Raw genomic sequence first — 19,479 nt, forward strand, 5'->3', positions numbered from 1 at the left:
TCCTTCTATAACTATTGCTGCATGTGTGAGAATATTTGATGTGTGAATATAGTATCTACATCCAAGACACTTGATAAATGTGTGTGCAGAAAAGAATAATATACATGTACATACATATCTAATACAAGGATGAGAAAACCAGGTGGAATAAAATGCTAATGAAAAACAACTTTCAAGAAATAATTCTTAGAAAAATATAGAGACTGGTATTTTATATCATAGCTCTTCCCTGTATTTTAAACACCTAAAGTATTAAAATTTTATTACACAGCTTTATTTGGGATCTAATTCATTTGCGTTTGTAGAGATATTTTATTTTTTAGCTATCTCACATATAAAAGCGCCTGACGTTTTCATTTTTTGTTTACTTTCCCTAGTCTAAGAAAATGGTAAGTTGAATTATTCTCCCTTTATAATGTTCTGATAGCAAATGCAGTGAGTAAAAATAAATAAATATAGTAGCCAGGTAGCAAGATCAGTGTCCCAGAGGAAATTATTTTATTTTATTTACTTTTCTTTTTTTAAGACAGAATCTCACTCTCTTGCCCAGGCTGGAGTACAGTGGCACAATCTCAGCTCATTGCAACCACTGCCTTCTAAGTTCGAGTGGTTCTCCTGCCTCAGCCTCCTGAGGAGCTGGGACTACAGGCACGCACCACCATGCCCAGCTAATTTTTTGCATTTTTAGTAGAGATGGGGTTTCACCACATTGGACAGGCTAGGCTGGTCTCTAACTTCTGATCTCTAGTGGTCTGCCTGGCTCAGCCTCCCAAAGTGTTGGGATTACAGGCATGAGCCACTGTGCCCAGCACCCTCAAAGGAAATAATTTTAGAATTAAAAGCTTGTTCTAGTGTGGGCTCTGGCAATGTCGGTTACATTTTCCTTGGGCGATTTATGTGACCATTCTAGGTGCTTTTTCTTCACTTCCTCCTTCCAGGCTTGACCGCCCTTTATCCCTGATGTGGCCGTCAGAGGTTTCTTTCACATGGTGGGTACCCTTGCCCACATATGGTCTTCTTGCTCCGATGTTCCATGACAAAAGAATGCTTTTGTCCCTGACGTTAAAGGCCTGGTACATTCCCTGTGTCTCCCCAAACCCAGGGTGTAGATTTTCCTTAACTTCCTTTCTTTTCTCTTAATGTTAAATTCCCAAGCCACGTTTAAGTAAGTTTCCTTATCCAGCTGTTGTCCCAAGTAAAGTCCACACCAGAGTGTGGACTGTCTTGAGTCCAATGGTGCAAGCTTCAAGTGAGCATGCTGCATCACTGTTTTTTAAGACACTCAGACTCTTCATGTGTCAATTCAATGTGAGCAGTCTTTAAATCAAAGGGCACACGTTTTACTCTATGTATATTTTTAACAGTTTATGTGTACATATATGTTTGCAAAACAGATACGTTGCCAACATTTAAATATTAAAACATTTCAAGTAAAAATGCATTTTCTTCTTGAGGGCTCAGAAAGCCCTGGAAGCGCTTGCCTTGCATTTCCACCACAGATATTTGCTGAAAAATTCACTCATTGTGTGCACCCTGCAATTTCTCCCTCAGGAATTTCTTCTTTCTTACCTGAGGCACACAGTAGCTTATGAAGAAAGGAAATTTGGAACCCCTGTTTTAAAGCGAAGGTGGATGTTGCTTATCACCTTCATGCTGTTAGTTGACTGCTTCCAGATTTTCTACAGAATATGATTGTGGAGATGAGGGCAGGAGGCGTGTTAGGAATTGATTGTTTGATGATAGCTTACCCTGACTTTCATGCTGTTAGATGCATTGCTCAGTAGCCAGCAGAGGAAAGAGTTCAGGAGCTGTACGCTAAAAAAGGACTGAAATAATTGTGCCAATTGTTAGTGATAGTCCGGAAAGCAAATGAATTTTTACATTGTCAAATTTAACTGAAAGCCCTTCTTCTATTCAAGTGTAGTTTACAGACAACTTAGCATTAATATTTTGGTGTGTGTGTGTGTGTGTGTGTGTGTGTGTTTTAGAGACAGAGTCTTGTTCTGTCATTCAGGCTGGAGTGCAATGGCACTATCATAGTTCACTGCAGCCTCCAATTCCTGGGCTCAAGTGACTCTCCTGCCTCAGCCTCCCAGGTAACTGGGGCTACAGGTTATTATTCTGATAATAGTAAAAGAGATTATGACTCTTAAAAATTAGATTCACTATTGATAACACTGAATCCAGGTCAGATACTTGAGGAGAACGAAGGAGAAAGTTAAGGGTTACAGGCAAATAAGAATGGGTAAAACAGAAAGCTTGGAGTATATTGTGGGATTTTGTTGTTGCTGTTTTTTATCTTAAATTACTAAACATCATATTAGAGATTAGCAAGGAAGCAAAAATGAGTTTGGAGTGCTTCTTTTCCAGCTGAACTTTGATAGACATATGATTCACACCTTGGAACACATACTATACAATCAAACCCTTGCTGAGATACTCTGCTGCCTATTGGATAGATAGCTGGGCCTGTAATGGAAACAAATGAATGTTTTGGTGATGTTTTCAGGCCAGAACAGACAGAGAAAATAGAATTCCATTAACTATTAAGCAGCATGCTGTTGTCTCCCTGCTTTAGAGACAGATGTAAAAAGCTCATGTTTAAGAGATGGTGTGGGGGTTCCTGTGTGCTGGAGAAAGATACCCCAGAGTGGAGAAGCGAGCCGTTTCGGTCTTTGATGCTCCTCCCAAAGGCCAGTGTGTTCTGCTCCACTTTGCTTGCTCCTGACCTCTTCTCCTGCCTTCATTTTGTGCACTCATTGCAACCACTGTCTGCTTCTATGCTTGCTTTGCCTCAACATCTCAGTTATAGAAACATGTATACCAAATAATAAACCTGTCTCTATCCTGTAATATGGAACAAAAATTATACTGTTGTTAAAAAATGTGTTCGTGAATGCTTGTAGAAATCGAAATAGAAGCATATTTTAACTGGTGTGAAAGCTTCTTCTTTCCATCCTTTGAAGAGAATGTAATTGTAAAACCAATTCACCAGAGATGTGTGATTCAATACAGATCATACAGAGGCCCAGTTAAAATTTAGCTTTACTTTAATCTTAAGAAGGCAACCATTATAGACACTTGAAAATAATGAAGCTACATTGTTAAAAACAAACAAAACAAAACAAAACAAAAAAACAAACTTCTGTAGTTGAGAGGTTTTTTTTTTTTTTTCAGTTTGGCTTCCTGACATTCCCAGCTTACAGGACTCATGAGACATTTTGAGGATGAATATCAATTTGTAGACAGGATAACAAAATAGCTTCCTGTAGTCAAAGTTTTTAGAGCTTTGGTGTTTTGACATCTTTTTAGTCCATATATTCACTTACTTGGGCACTTCATATCCTTATAGAGTCTTCCATAAAATAGGCGATCGTGACGATAACAGCTTTATTCTTGTGCTAATTTGCCCAATACTGGCTATACTTTTAAATGGCTTTTCATACATACATCTACACACCTATATCATCTCTGCATTGTTAGTCAAAAAGGAGTTGATTTTGCAGCCTGGGCAACATAGTGAGACCCTGTCTCTGCAAAAAATAAATAAATAAAAATAAAATAGCCAGCTAGTCAGGAGGCTAAGGCAGGAGGATCTCTTGAGCCCTGGAGGTCGAGGTTGCAGTGAGCTATGATTCCACCACTGCACTCCAGCCTGGGCAACAGAATGATACTCCGTCAATCAGCAATATCTGATTTAACATATTATTTAATGAATTACCCATAGATAGCCCCAAATCTGTTTATTCTGCCTTAAGATATTTTTGGTGCATTGATTCTTTTCTTTTACTTTCCTGTTTCTTTATTTATTGAAGATGGTCTCATTCCCATTTTTGTCTCTATAAAACTGATAATAAAGACAGTAATCATATCTCCAGTGAATTTTTTCTGAATCTGGAAAAATATAAGAGTTCATATCATTTGTAACATATATAGTTTTTCATATATTCTCAATTTATCCTACTTTTTAAATTGTAAATATTAGAAATGTCTATCATATTCAGACTGTGGATTCATTTAGATTCAAATTTAAGAACTGTGACCTTGAGATGACCCGGAAGAACTTAGAAGTTTTTCATAGTTTTAACCAGAATGGTGAAATTGTTGCCAAATTTAATTAGATATTAATCAACGATGATATTGGCAAATGTATATTTAGCCATGCATTTTTTTTGTTTTTCTCTAGGTTTTATATCTATAAGACTGCTTATAAACAAGGATTTTCTAAAACTATAAAAACAAATATACAATCAAGTTTTTTTGGGAAAACAGAGTAAGATGAGAATTTCTGTTTCCAAAATTATAGGCAACACTAAATACATTCATGATGTGCCTGTATGTGTGATAAGATTGCAGCATCTAACATCAGTTAGGTTCACTGAGAATCTGTTGCTTTCAACATCAAATAGCCATCTCCAGAACCAGGAACTCTCTTGATTCTTCTATTCATTCAGTAACACTAAACTGATGTTATTTTTTGGTTTCCTATGTCTCTTTTTCCTAATACTTTTGGCTCCCTCTCTAGTCTTTTATCTCCTTCCCGTGGTTTTGTCTATGAAACAAGAAGATCTTACTGCCTTTCCTCCCTGTATGAAATTCAGATCTAACATGCAGCAACCTGCTTTTTCTTTTCCAGATTCCCGTCTTGGTCACACAGATAAGTTCAACCAATCACCCAGTGAAAGTCGGACTGTCCGATGCATTTGTCGTCGTTCACAGGATCCAACAAATTCCCAGTAAGTAGAAGAAGGGCAGTCGCAATGAGTGAGCCTCTGTGGGGTAAATTGAAAGGAGATCGATCTGAAGCAGATGTACCTGAAGAAAAAGAAAAGCTAATTGATTAGCTGATTGATGCTTGTTAGTTCTCTTGTTTGGTTTATAACTCCTGTTGGACTGTCTCTGTCATCCTTGAACTAACTCAGGTGAAGAGAAATTAAATAGCCAAGCCAAGAATGTGTAGTTTTGGATGTTTTTTCTTGTTTCTTTTTTCTTTCTTTTGATTTGGGGTTTTACTCTGTCACCCAGGCTGGAGTGCAGTGGTGCAGTCACAGCTCACTGCAGCCTTGACCTTTCAGGTTCAAATGATCCTCCTACCTCAGCATCCTTAGTAGCTGGGACCACAGGCATGCACCACCATGCTCAGCTAATTTTTTAAATTATTATTATTAGAATAAATGAGGTCTTGCTAAGTTGCCCAGCCTGGTCTAGAACCCCCTAGCTCAAGTGGTCCTCTTTCCTAGGTCTCCCAAAGTGCTGGGATTACAGGCCTGAGCCACTGTGCCCAGCTAGATTCTTTGGGATAGTTCGCTTGGCTAAGCAGAGTAAGTTCTTTTATTAATAAGAATGACATAGAACAGTGACAAATTATTCAATTGATAGGCATATGACTTTTCATATATATTTATCTGAAGTTTCTGAGCAAAACCACAGCTTTGTGCTATCTTACATTTAATGTATTTGTGTAAAACTGTTTGAGAGTCTAAAGGAAGATAAAAGAAAAAGTACAAATTTAGGTAAATAAAAATCTGGGTGGAGCTCTACCTACCACCAGAGAAGCTATGTATTCTCTTTAAATAATGTTTGCCCATCTAGTCTAGTTTACATTTTGTAGAATACAAAGGGATGTGTTGCTCTGGACAACTGCTTGTTATATTAGAAACTAGAGTGCTAACTGCATTAGCCATTCTGATCCTCCAAAGAGGCCTCTGTTGAAAGCTTCTGGTTTTTGCGTCTTTAATCCAAAAGCAGTCCTGAGAGATGCTTTGCTGTGGTAGTACCTGGAGTTAGGGTTGGGGGCGGTGTTTGTGTCCTGTATTCGTATTTAAAGAAATGGGAGATAAGAAAATATATCTCAGGATGAGTTCATTTTTCTTTTCTGTTCAAAGTTCTTTTTCTTCTTTTATTTCATTAGAGTGGTAATTTATCACGTGCACATGCTCTTTGGTCATGACTTGAGGTGATTCTACTCAATTATGTCAACTCTCAAATATAGACAGCAATTGGATGGGAAGCTATACGTTTTAAAGCAATGGATTAGCAGAAACATTATAAGGGTTATCTTACCACTGTAAGATATCTTACAACTGAATGGCATTCATACATGATGGTTCTGCTTGGTGAAGAACATTGGCTTTCTCCTTGTTAGCTGAGAATTTGTGGGAGGCAATATTCAAGGGAATTGATAAAGCAGATTTTCTGGAAACTAAATTGTACTGTGAACAAAGCAAGGATGTATTAGTATGTGTAGGTATCATAAAGGCATCCTGACAAGGTCTTAAATAAGAGGCCAAACCCTGGGACAGCTGAAGTTGGCTTCTGTTTGAGGACGGCTGTTCTTACATTCTTTCTTTCAGAGTTCTTAAATCAAGCATGGCTTGAGTCAATTATTGCACGAGTAAAAGGACATACTAGTTTTAGTTTATTTCTTGGTTCCTTTTTTATTGCTGAAAAAAAAATTTATTTGCAGCTTGCTCAGCAGGGCTTTCAGTCCATATTGTTGTTCTGATATATTATTGCTTGAAGAAAAAGACCAACCAAAATATAATTTTTTACAAATGTATTTTAATATGCAAGTATTATGTTGGTATATTCCCTATGATAAAATTGTAGTTAGCTATCAGGGCCCTAAAGGGTAATTGTGCATCCCTTGTTATGCTATAAAAGGATAACTATTATGTGTTGCAGGGAAAATATTTTCAAATATAAATCTCATTGAATAAATTGGCGAAATTCATATGAATTTTCAGACCAGATTATGTCTGAAGTTTGGGACTCAGCAGTTATCTAAAATAACTCAAGCTTAGAGTTCAGAGAAAAGCTTCCCTCAGACAATTTGCATACTGGAATAGCAGTCACATGTCCTGTTATCCTTACTGTTCCATCCTGAGAAAATTAACCAGGAAGGAATGGAATATTTGGGTCTCTAGTTCTGCCATTGCTGCTGTTAGACAGGACCATATTTATGCAAGAAAATTAGAATGGCTATGTTCTACTTAAAAATCATCTGGAAACAAAAAATTGTATCTCCTTAAAAGTATATTTCACATTTATAAAGCATAACTATGTCTGCTACATGAGATTCTGTATAAAAGAGATAAATGGTTGCATTGTATTCTCAGCTAACAAAAAGCACATCTTTATGCCAGAGATTAGGATAACCCAAGATTAGCACAGTGCAAGTTATACAAATGTATTTCTTTTGTGAGAAAGAAGTTGATTCGTACAGATCTGTGTTACTTATTCAACAATCAGAATTTAGACCAATGTAAGTTTTTTTTCAAAATTCAGTTCCCTTAGTTAGCTACACTCACTGTTAAGAATTGTCTTTGTAGGAAATTTAAATACTTTGCCTCTGTTACCTTCCCCTCCCCACACCACAAGAAGATTTAGGGAACAACTGATCACTATCCTAAGTAATGAGTAGTTTCATTCTTCTGTATTCCAAGGTGTGTTACATAGAACCTTGTTCTCATAAGATCAATTTTCTATTCTTTTAATCATTTTGGTTACATAGGGTGTAGAACCTTTGGCTTCATGTAGCCATGGAAATATGGGAATGTGAGCTCAAGCCTGGAAAATAGTTTTTCCCAGTAGATCACCATTACTGTACCCTTGTTATCAGATTTGGTAAAGCATTCAAAAGTTCATAAAGCAATTTTAATTTATTTATTATTAAAATGTCTCCCCATTCATTCTTCCTAACATCAACAAAAAAACACTTGTTTTTCAGTTTTTAAAAACCTCCAAATAGTTTCAATGTATTTCAATAACTTTAATCTAACTATCAAGCATAATTAATTAAAGTAGCTTTTTTCTTTCAAAAAGGATCAGGTGAGCTGATAGTAACTATCACAGACAATTCAGGCATAAATCCTTCTGAGTTTACAAGAGAAATATTTTTGTCCATCAAAAAGAGAGAAAAAAGTCTATGGTAAAACAGGCTTATGTTAAAAAAAAAAAAAAGGTGGAAATTACAAGTAAAGAAAGTATAAGGAATACCATTATTTGATTATTGGTCATGAAATGTTAAACATTTTATGTAACTTACATAATTTTTTTCTATATGAAGTGAACATCTTAGTACCTAAAATGCAGTGTGTCTACAGCATGCACTCCTGGCAGAGAGTAAGTGATATACTTGTACTTAAGATTACTGTTTTTGTCCATCATCATTATCACTTTAAAAAACAGTGATACTGACTTAGATGTCACTGCGAAGCCCCGGTGCCCGTCAGAGTGGAACCACTGATTTCCGCTAAGAAACACATTGACAGTGTGTCTCTGGTACTCCAATTCTTTCTGACTCTGTCGTTGTGTGTTATTTTATGTCTCTTAATAAGACTTGTGTCTGTCTGTCTGTCCATCTGTATGTCTCTAAATCACTGTTTTTCTTGAAATGTATTTGTAAAACTTTAGAAACAGAAAGAACCAGAGATCAGCTAATTCAGTATCCACAGGTACAGCTATGAAAAACAGATCTAAGTACAGCACTGACTTTGGTTGTTCATTTCAGAAATAAGAACATAAAACTATACTTATTATGATTAGAAGGATAGCACATTATAATTCTGAGTGATTTACAAATTAACAGGAAACCCAAAGAGGAAAATTTGAATTACCTAGAAATGTTCTACTGAGAAATAGCGATAAATGTTTTCACGTATCTGTTTCAGACTATTTATTTGTAATATGCACATATATGAACATACATACACAGTAAGAAAATTGGCATTGTGTTTTGTAAATAATTTTGCCCCCTGTTTTCACCTTCATACATAAAAGATACTTTTTCTACACTGTTAATGTCTGTCTAAGATGTAGTCATTAATGGCTATAACAACTTTCTTTGTTAGAGAATTTATGTGACCTGTCACTAAAGAGGCTGGTTGCATAGGTTGCATCTCATATTAATTGTCAGTAAAATGGTGCTGAACATCCTTGTTTTTAAATTTGTACATGTATCTGATTCTCAAAAAGTGAATTTGTGAATGCTGATTGTTAATATTGTTTTGAATGTGTTTTGACAAATTGCTTTCTATCAAGGTTGTACCACTTTACTACCCATCACCATTATATTAAAAGTTTCCCATGTCCCCAAGTGCTTTCTATTATTAATTTTTAGCTTTGCAAATCTGATAAGCACAAAATGGTATTTCATTGTTGCTCTAATTGTCTTTTGATTACCAGAAAGTTTTAACATTGTCGTATATTCATGTGTCATTTGTAATTTCCATAATTTCTTTTAAAATTGCTCTATTAAGTATTTCTTTCTCAGCTTCAGGTTATTTCCTTCCAAATCCTTACACAACGTGCAGAGATCTTGCTGGACACATGCACAGTTCTCACTAGTGCCACTTGCACTTGTTTGTTTCTCTCTCCTCCAGCGTAGCATTTTGGATTTCAATCTTAATCTCTGGCATGCTGACTTACTCCATCAGGCCTCACTGTTTCTCTACCTTCCAAGCTTAATGAGCCTAATGTTTGCAGCAAGAAACTCAGAGAATTCACTTATGCCGTGTGGTTCTTTGATTTGGAAGAGTTAAGGCCATGCCATTTAAGTAAAGAGAAAGTTTTGTTAACACACACATTCAGGGCCGTGAACTTGAAACCAGTCTAGAAAGCAGCTGACCTCACTTAAAATCCTTCTACTCCAAGTTATGACAATGACTATACTGAATCCCTTAGAATATTCCTTATTTTTCTCAGTCTCAGTACATTACTTGGCACTTTCTTAATGTCAAGCCTCTTTTCATCAGTATCTGCTGTTTCAAATGTATTGACATTATTCGTGCTGTAATGCACATTTGCTTTGCTGGTTATGATTCATGGCTCCGTAAGAAACATTTAGCATTTCAGAAATAAAACCGACAATTAGTAAAAATGCTACAAAGAGGGTCACTGAACAATTTAAGGAACATTTTTATGTATATATTTTGCCATACATGGTCTCTTTATAAGCTTAAAGACCGTACAACACTTTTTTCTTTATTTTGGATGGAGTCCCACTCTATCGCCCAGGCTGGAGTGCAGTGGCATGATCTCGGCTCACTGCAACCTCCACCTCCTGGGTTCAAGAGCTTCTCCTGCCTCAGCCCCCTGAGTAGCTGGAATTACAGGCACATGCCACCACACCTAGCTAATTTTTGTATTTTTAGTGGAGACAGGGTTTTACTATGTTGGCCAGAAGGATCTTGAACTCCTGACCTCAAGTGATCCTTCTGCTTCAGCCTCCCAAAGTGCTGGGATTACTAGTGTGAGCCACCTTGCCTGGCCCAGACAGCAATATTTTAAAATTATTTTTAGACACCGAATAAAATGACCTTAACAAGTGAAAACACAGCTTTGCCCATGAACTATGCAAACTATCTTAAACATTAATTAAAAAAAATAATAATAATAGCATAGACCAATATGCTATTCAGAACTTCCTGTGCTGGTGGAAACGTTGTGAATCCGAATTGTATAGCATAAACTCACTAGCCACATGTGGCTACTATGAACCTGAAATATGACTAATAAGCCTGAGAAATTGAACATTTCACTGAATTTATTTCCTTAATTATATGTTAAATAGCCATGCGTGCCTAGTGGCTATCATGTTGGATAAGGGTAACAATAGACCATATCCACGTATTTAAATAAAACATTAAATGCCAAGTATAATACTTACATAAACATTATTTTTATTTCCTCTTTGCTTTTTAAAATGTCTTACAATGTTAGATATGAATTTTCAAATATGTGTATTTATTAAATACATTTTCAAACATAACCATTATAACTAATTTTTCCCATAGAAAACAATTTGCCATTTTGAATTAGTGTTAGGAAACATTCAGTATAATTATGTAGCAGCTATAATAAAAATATGTGTTGAAAACTTATGGAAAATATAAATAATTTTGGAAAAACTTGAACTTATTTTATAAAATTTTATAGAACCCAGTTCAAGCCCTTTCAGAGGAACTGGGCCAAATTTGTTGTTTTTGAAATTGTAGTCTTCTCATTCGTTTAAAAACAGATCAATCTACAGATGTCCAGTAACTTGTGTCATCTTACCTTTACTCACCTCAAAAATGGAAAACCCTTCAAAATTATTCATTTTCCAAAAGATAAAATTGCTTCTCATTACAGCACAATTTTATTAGGTGCTTACATTCTCAAGTATGCACTAGCTCACCAAAGGCTCAACCAAAGCAGAAACAAATAGAAATCATGAGGTTTTCTGATAAAATAACTATTCATAAAACACTTTCAAGATAGAAAGCATTGTTCAAAATGTTATTTTATTGGTTTGATGCACATATTTCTAATGTAAGCTAGTTAACTGACCCTGACTTGATTTAAAGACAAGTAAAAATATCTAAAAATTTTCTGGACACAGAAATCACTGATTAAGCAATTTTTACATATTTGAGAATTTTTCTAAAATTTGTATGAACAAAAAAGCTTTCTTCAGGGATTTGTGATTAAATACTTTCATTTATTTCATTTTCTTTCTTTATTAACATTTAATCCTCCTATACAATACTTCTTAGAGAAAGTAAATTTTTAGCAATTCAGAGCTGTGTCTAGCTGGGAGCAGTGGCTCATGCATATCATCTCAGCACTTTAGGAGGCCAAGGTGGGAGGATCACTTGAGCCTGCGAGTTCCAGACTAGCCTGGAATGAAGACATTGGAGACTTGGAAGGGTGGGAACAGGTAGAGGGTTTGGGGATGAGAAAGTACTTATTGGGTACGATGTACACTATTTGGGTGACAGAAGCACTAAAAGCACAGACTTCACTACTCCACAATATATCCATGTAATAAAACTGCACTGGTACCCCTTAAATTTATACAAATTTTAAAAAGAAAGAAAAGGAAAAACATTTGCTTCAGAGGCTGCCTCTGAGGCTTTAATTTTGGGATATTGTTTTCTGATCCCCAACACACCCAGTTCCATTTAATGACGTCACAGTCTCCTTTGTGAAAAGGAAAAAAGAAAAGAGATGTCATGACTTGGCAAATATGTATCATGGCTTCTTCCCATGAGTCTCAGGAGCAGAGAGGCATGTCCCCCTGCAAAAACGCCAGGTTCGGGACAAGCAGTCCTCAGCAAGCGGAACCACGATATTGTCACAGGCCTGCATTTCCACCTGCCACACTGGCCCACTGTAACACTGTGTGGGCCATTTGCTGTCTCACGGCTGGTTCTGGTTCTCTCTTTTTTCCTCGATTTTTTTTCTTTTATTGTTGCCTAATACTCTACATATGCGGGACATGTGAGCATGTATTACATGCATAGACTGTGTAATGATCAGATCAGGGTGTTTGGAGTATCCATCACCTTGAGTGTTTATCAGTTAATGTCTTGGGAACATTTCAAGTCCAGGGCAAAGTAATTATCAAAGGAAGGCAGGAAATGCAGCTGGTTTCAGCCGTTAGTAAAGTATACGTCGGAGAAAAAGAAATGGGAAGGTTGTATTGGTCCTATTCTTTATTTCCTCTATGCTTACTGAAGTAATTTAGGAACTCTGACCATTTAGGTTTTACCAGTGTCCTGACACTTTTTGCAAGAAGTGAGGGAATGTTGCCAGAAAAAGGTTTATATTAGCACTTGATGCTTACCTAAGGTTTGTGTTTTACTGAATGCATAATAAATTATTATTTCAGAGATTAGAACTACAGAGAGAAGTTTTAAAAAATGATTTTGGCAAATGCATTTTTTATTCGTAGGTATTTATTTAACAACTCCAACTAGCTAATTCTGCTAATGCATTGCACTTTTCTGTGGGAAGCTTGTAACTACTATAGTAGTGTCAATTTTATCTCAAGAGTCTCTTTCTTTCCTGAGTCTTCATGCTGGAAATAAATGTTGTGGTTGTACGATACAGGCTATTTCCATAAAGAGTACTCAATAAACAGTGCTTCTGCTGGACTTGATTTCAATCAACTAGAAAATAAATAAGATACAACCATATGGAGCCAGTCATTAAGCACTGACAACACATAAATAAGCAAATCATTCACTTGACAATTCAGAGTATTATAATACTTAGACAATATAAGAGTAAGCCAACTTAGGAGATTCCTCATATATTCTCTGTGTGAATGTTAAGCTTTCAAGACGGGAAAATCAACTAGATCATGGCTAATCATGCCTCAAGGTAGGTACTCATTAGTCTGTGTTCACTTCAGCTAGAGTGGATATTGATCAAAGAAGATTCTTGGTGTTTCCATGTGATCACATTATCCCTCCTGCTGATACCAATCAGGCTTTCTAAAACATGCAATATTTGCACTTTGCAACACATCACCTTCAGATTTTGATCACTGAACTACATTTTCTTTCTCTCTGTCAATCTGCTCAGATTTAATTTTTCTTACTTTTTAAAAGCTACTAATGGATGAATATTGATCTACTGAAGTTGAATGACCATCACGAAGACTTTTGGCTTATTCTTGAAGAAGACATGAGTGAAATATTTCTGGAATCAAATGAAAGCTTCTGGCATTGGCAGGGGCAACCAGAATTCTAATTACTTGTTTCTGACAGAGGTATCTTTGAAATACGACATAAATGACCATTTGGAAGCCGTTATTAATTGGCGGGTCATCAAACAAAAATCATTCTCATTAATTTGGGTTTTGTTAAATTCATCTCCTCCCAATAGTTAGACGTCTCTAAACAGGTAATAGAACTAGCAGAGCAAAAAAGGTCACTGTTTCTCCTTACTCCATATGCACAACCAATAATCTCTCAGGAGCTTCTCAGTTGTCGTCAGTAGTTGAGAATTTCAAAGTATAATATGAAATAAAAGGAATACTAGTATTTTAAGCACCAACTAATGTAACAGACACTGTGCAAACGTTAGCATGAAGACTCAAGAACCCTCATCCTAGTGATCTTCTGGAAAGGCCATATTATGTATTTATTTATAAGAACTTAATTTTGTTTACCAAAGTACATGGGAAAGGAATGAATCCTACTTAGACACAGGCAGAAGAGGAGCCATCTTTTTATTTGCTTTAAAAGCTAAAAAGAGAAGAAAAAAAATGTGATTTATATGCCTCATGAAACATTACTATGTACCATGAAATGGGCATTTTCTCTGATTTTTGATGAAGTTTACTTTTTGAAGAATGTATATGCATCTTTCAGTTACACCAAAAAAAAAAAAATTGGGTTAGAGTTCCTAAACAGTCTTAACTTCAACAGAGTTTTTAAACAGTTCCAGTCTGATACCCCTAAGATATTTTCAGCCAGTGACCCAGAGCTACTCCTAGTCCCAAAAGGGTTTGCTTCGACCCTTTCCTCAGTCATTCTGCAACAGAATTTCATCATGAATAATTAGAAGTGGATAAAGAGATATGAGTAGAGAAAAGGAGATATACTTGTAGGTTATAAGTAAATGTTTGACAGCCTCTGCAAATTCTCAGAGGAGTAAGTATCTTCCTTTTCTGAATACTTTTACTAAAAGGCAACTCACTATCATCTGGCCACCACACTCCCTGCTCTAATTTTAGAGGAGGTCATCGTTGGGTCTAATTATTTCAATATAAATTTAACTTTCTTTAAGTGAAGAATGGAGAAAAATTGCTAGAAGCTTCCTTCCAGGATTTTAGTACATTTAGATCTATAGGGATTAGATTATTACATGCAGCATATAACTTGTAACTAAAGTTGCCATATTAAAGTCAGAAAAAATTGTATCTAATATGTATTGAGCATTTTCAATGTGAGAATCACTGTCTAGCAATATTCCTATGTCATTTTAATCCTCAAAGCAATGCAGTAATATAAGCACTATTATCCCTATTTTATAAACAAGGAAACTTAAGCACGGAATAGATAGCAAAGGAATTCAAGGTCACACAGATTTCTCATAGCAAAACTGAGGTTTAAACCAAGACAGAATGTTCCAGAGCACATATTATTAACCACTATGACATTACTTCCCTAAATTGGATACTGTGATACTTTTAAAATAACTTATGGACAGGCACAGTGGCTCACACCTGTAATCCCAGCACTCTGGGAGACCAAAGGAGGATTTCTTGAGCCCAGGAGTTCAAGACCAGCCTGGGCAACATAGCAAGACCCGGTTTCCACCAAAAAAGTTTTAACAAATTAACTGGGTAAGAGGGTACATTCCTGTAATCCCAGCACTTTGGGAGGCCAAAGCTGGAGGATCTCTTGAGCCTAGGAGTTAAAGACCAGCCTGAGCAACATAGCCAGACCCTGTTTTTACAAAAAATAAGAAAAAAATTAAGTGGATATGGTGGCACATGCCTGTAGTCCCAGCTACTTGGGAAACTAAGGTGGGAAGATCGCTTGAGCTCAGGTGGTCCAGGATGCATTGAGCTGTGATTGCACCATTGCTTGGGCAACAGAGGGAAACACTGTCTCAAAAATAAAAGTAAGAATAGTTTACAGCCTCATAATTACTTATAGATGTGATATTATCCCAAAAATGCATTCTTATCACTACAGGCATTTCAAGAGTGGAATAAAATTCTGACAGCTTTGTTTTTCCACTTGCACTGACCAAACCCAGGCGAGCACATTAGCATAAGGCTTAAAAGGAGATTTTAATCATATGTACATATTTTGTTCTGGTTAGATGTTAAAATACGTTTGCTTATATGTATCTGATTTTAAATGATTAGAGTTCTTGTCAAAGTCTCCATCTATCTTCTTCCTCAGGGACATTGATGGATTTTTCAGTGATTTATAAACTACATTGTGCAATATAAATGCTAATTAACCTTCCTTAGATATGATATGGTATATTTAATATGTTGCAATCCTTATTTTTAAAGTGATTTAAGTTCCTTTATTCTTTCAGCTTTATGGAGATATAATTGACTAATAAAAATCATATATATTTAAGATAAACAGGGTGATGATTTGTTATATTTATACATGCTGAAATGTTCTGCACAATCAAGCTAATTAACACATTCATCATCTCACATTGTGTGTGTGTGTGTGTGTGTGTGTGTGTGTGTGTGTGTATCTGTGTGTGGTGAGAACACCAAAAAATCTATTATTTAACTTCAAGCACAATGCAGTATTATTAACTATGATCACCAGGAAATATACAAATGATTTTACTTCTGTTTTACTCTTTTTTTTTATTACATTTTAAGTTCTGGGGTGCGTAGGCAGAACATGCAGGTTTGTTACATAGGTATACACATGCTGAGGAAGTTTATTCTAAACTTTTAAAGCAATCACATGGTTATTCTCCACTAACTTTATTTAGATTGTGAAACATTTCTAATTAGCCATTTCTAAACACTTCAGCTTTAGTATGGAAGAAATGGTATCATCTTACCTTCTTGATTTCATGAGTGAAAATCTTTGAAAATATGTAAATCTATTCAAAAAATCTGTAGTGTAGTCTGAGTGACAATGAGTTGGAGCCTTAATAGGTAAGTGAGATATCTGAGACCTGATCAACACTTTCAACTTCATTGATAGAAAGACTTCTGGTTGGACACAGGGAGGGGAGTACTAAACACTGGGGTCTATTGGGGGGAAAAGGGGAGGACCAGCGGGGGGAGGAGCTGGGGAGAGATAGCCTGGGGAGAAATGTCAAATGTGGGTGAAGGGAAGAAAGGAAGCAAAACACACTGCCATGTGTGTACCTATGCAACTGTCTTGCATGTTCTGCACATGTACCCCAAAACCTAAAATGCAATAAAAAATTTAAAAAAAAAGAAAGACTTCTGGTTACTTGGCATATGATTTTTGCGTATTTTATAATCAGTCTTCTCACAGGATGAGGCTTAATTTTAAAACCACGTCAGCCCACATATATGTAATTCTATATCCATTTTTAAAATACTGTTGTTTTGTACGTGGGGAAATGTTAAAAGTTAATTTTTTTCCATTTTTGTTTTTCTAGATGTTCGAAGAAGAACAATTTATGAATACCACCGAGTAGAGCTACAAATGTCAAAAATTACCAACATTTCAGCTGTGGAGATGACCCCACTACCTAGTAAGTGAATATGGAAACCTATGTGGAAAACATGATTTGAAAATTGGACGATCTGATCTGTTTAATAGTTATAATAATCATATTAAATAATTAGCATTACAGTTGTGTTTGGCATGCATGGGCATTTCGATCCTGAGTGTTGGGGGACAGTGATGTTTATGTTGGCTGAGCAATCTCTTTTCCCCCAAGTTGCCTGTTGGTCTTGATGAATTTGTACTTTCCTATTTCCTAGCGTGTCTCCAGTTTAACAGATGCGGCCCCTGTGTGTCTTCTCAGATTGGCTTCAACTGCAGTTGGTGTAGTAAACTTCAAAGGTAAAAATATAATAATAATAATAAAACTTACAAATTCTTCCTGCTTCTACTCTCCCATTGAATTTGAAGTGGATATCAACTGCATGGCATATGTATGCATTAGCAATATTGTGTGTATGAAAATTACCAAGAGCCTTTATAGTCAATAAAGTCATTGTCTGGCCTATATTTATAATTTTCCATGGGACTTAAAATACATGATTATAGAGCAGTTGGTGAGTCTATAAACCAAAGATTTTGATTCATATTCTACAGAAAGCATGGTGTGAGATATCTTTTCATAGCAAGGGTGGTTTATAATAATCACATGAACATTCTTAATAATTTCCTATGCCACATCTCAAAGGTTATTTGTCAAGATTGGAGATATAATCTAATACAAAAATAGAACACATGGTTTTGACCTCATGTTGTAACTCGCTAACCCTGATACTTAAGCTGCATAATTTACTGGGATCAAAGGGGTTTACTGATTTTTAGAAGTGGCAAAGATGATTTTTCAGTTCCTAGAGTTTTTCAGAGAGTAATCATTTGTTGGAAATACAGGATGAAGACTTGTAAATTTGTTATGTTATTTTCTCAACCATTTTGTGCATCGGTTATGGTCTGGGTACTGGGAACACAGCAGTAAACAACATTGACATGGTCCCTGCCCCCCATAAGTTTACCGTCTGCCTAGGAGTAAGTCCTCTTCTCACCTTCAGAGTCTATGACAAATGTTTCTTCCCTCAGGAGGAAAACCAAATAATCATCCTGTTAGTTTGTGTATGTTACACCTGAGTTTTCAGTTGTATAAGCAGTGTGTCTTATTATCTTCTTGCTGTAGCATTTGCTATAATGATAAAGACATGCTCTAGGAATACTAGAGCATGTCTTCTTTGCTAGGCTCTAAGTTTATTAAAGGCAGAGACCATATCCAATTTGTTCTTATATCTCCAGAGCCTAACTTATTGAAGAATTCGAAAATAAAATGCCAATATTTCGATCACAAGCTTTGGGAAGCATTTTTAATTTACTAACCTTGGAGCAACTACTGCAGTATCATGGCTAGAACAATATTTATGATAACACCTGTATTGTTTTCAATTTAATAGGGCGTTCTAGTAATTTCCTTTGTGACGTGAATTCCAAATAATAAAAAAGCAAGCAGGCAGTTTGCATTTTTAAAAGGAGATTTTTTAAGTTAGTTATATATCCAAAGTAGGAGAAACTGCTATAAAAGCAAGGGTTTGTGGTTATTTATACTGATATTTTACTAAGTTTTTCATAAAGATTATGTGCATATCAGAAGTTATTCAAAATCTGTTTAGATAATGACATAAGGGAATCTAAAGAGATGGCATTTTAATATGTATGTTTAAGGAATTCTGAGCTCAGAAATGGAAAACGTCCACAGGAACTAAACAGGAGGCACTGGTTTGGGCTGCATACCTACTTGAAGATGCATTTCAGTGAGATCCATTTCAGTGATCACCTCGTCCAAGTCTGCGTGAGGTGCCTCCGGGCTGTGTTTCTCTGCATCCTGGGCAAACTGACGTCATTCACATTGCCAGCAGGCCTTGCTGATTCTTGTTCATTTGTCTGTCTTCTTTGCTAGGCTCTAAGTTTATTAAAGGCAGAGACCATATCCAATTTGTCCTTATATCTCCAGAGCCTAAGAACATACCTGGGACTGCAGGAAAAAAAAAAATAAAAGGATGAACAAATGAATATGGGTTAGGTTCCAAATGAAGGAATCATACTTAAATTTGTCTGGCACAAAGGGTTTCCCAAGATGGGACTTTCAGTGCTTAAACTAGGAAAGTCCAGAAAAAAAACAAGGACCATTTGGCCACCCTAACCAGAAGACAATTAGGATAATTTTTGACTTAAATTGTGTTATGGTAAATGACGGCTTTGAAGATTCTTCTAAAAATTTGCTTACCACTGACCATTTCACTTTTTAATATAAATTTTTGATGAAATGTATGTTTAAAGTTCCAAACAAGCAATTTTGACAAACAAAACATACCTGCAAGCTGGAATCTCCTACTGTTAATACTTTCAATTTATTGAGAGGTGTCTCTGCCAGACATTAAGCCAAGGAATTTTCAAATACCACACTTAACATTTCACAGTGAAGGAAACTGACACTTTTAGGAGCTAAGCTACTTGTGCTGGGTCTCATAGCTCT

The 19,479-nt window shown here is 36.0% G+C and overlaps 1 protein-coding gene across 1 annotated transcript in view; it reads left to right on the plus strand.

Moving 5' to 3' along the window:
- The window catches only part of PLXDC2 (plexin domain containing 2), a 434,538-nt gene that overhangs the window by 326,194 nt on the left and 88,865 nt on the right, over positions 1–19,479 (plus strand). Inside the window, exons 7-9 of the mRNA XM_002750087.8 lie at positions 4,637–4,736; positions 16,897–16,992; positions 17,225–17,306. Of these exons, the coding sequence (XP_002750133.1) occupies positions 4,637–4,736; positions 16,897–16,992; positions 17,225–17,306 (278 nt within the window). The remainder of the gene's footprint in view (positions 1–4,636; positions 4,737–16,896; positions 16,993–17,224; positions 17,307–19,479) is intronic.

This window comes from Callithrix jacchus, chromosome 7 (genome assembly GCF_049354715.1).
Source record: "Callithrix jacchus isolate 240 chromosome 7, calJac240_pri, whole genome shotgun sequence".
NCBI lineage: Eukaryota > Metazoa > Chordata > Mammalia > Primates > Cebidae > Callithrix > Callithrix jacchus.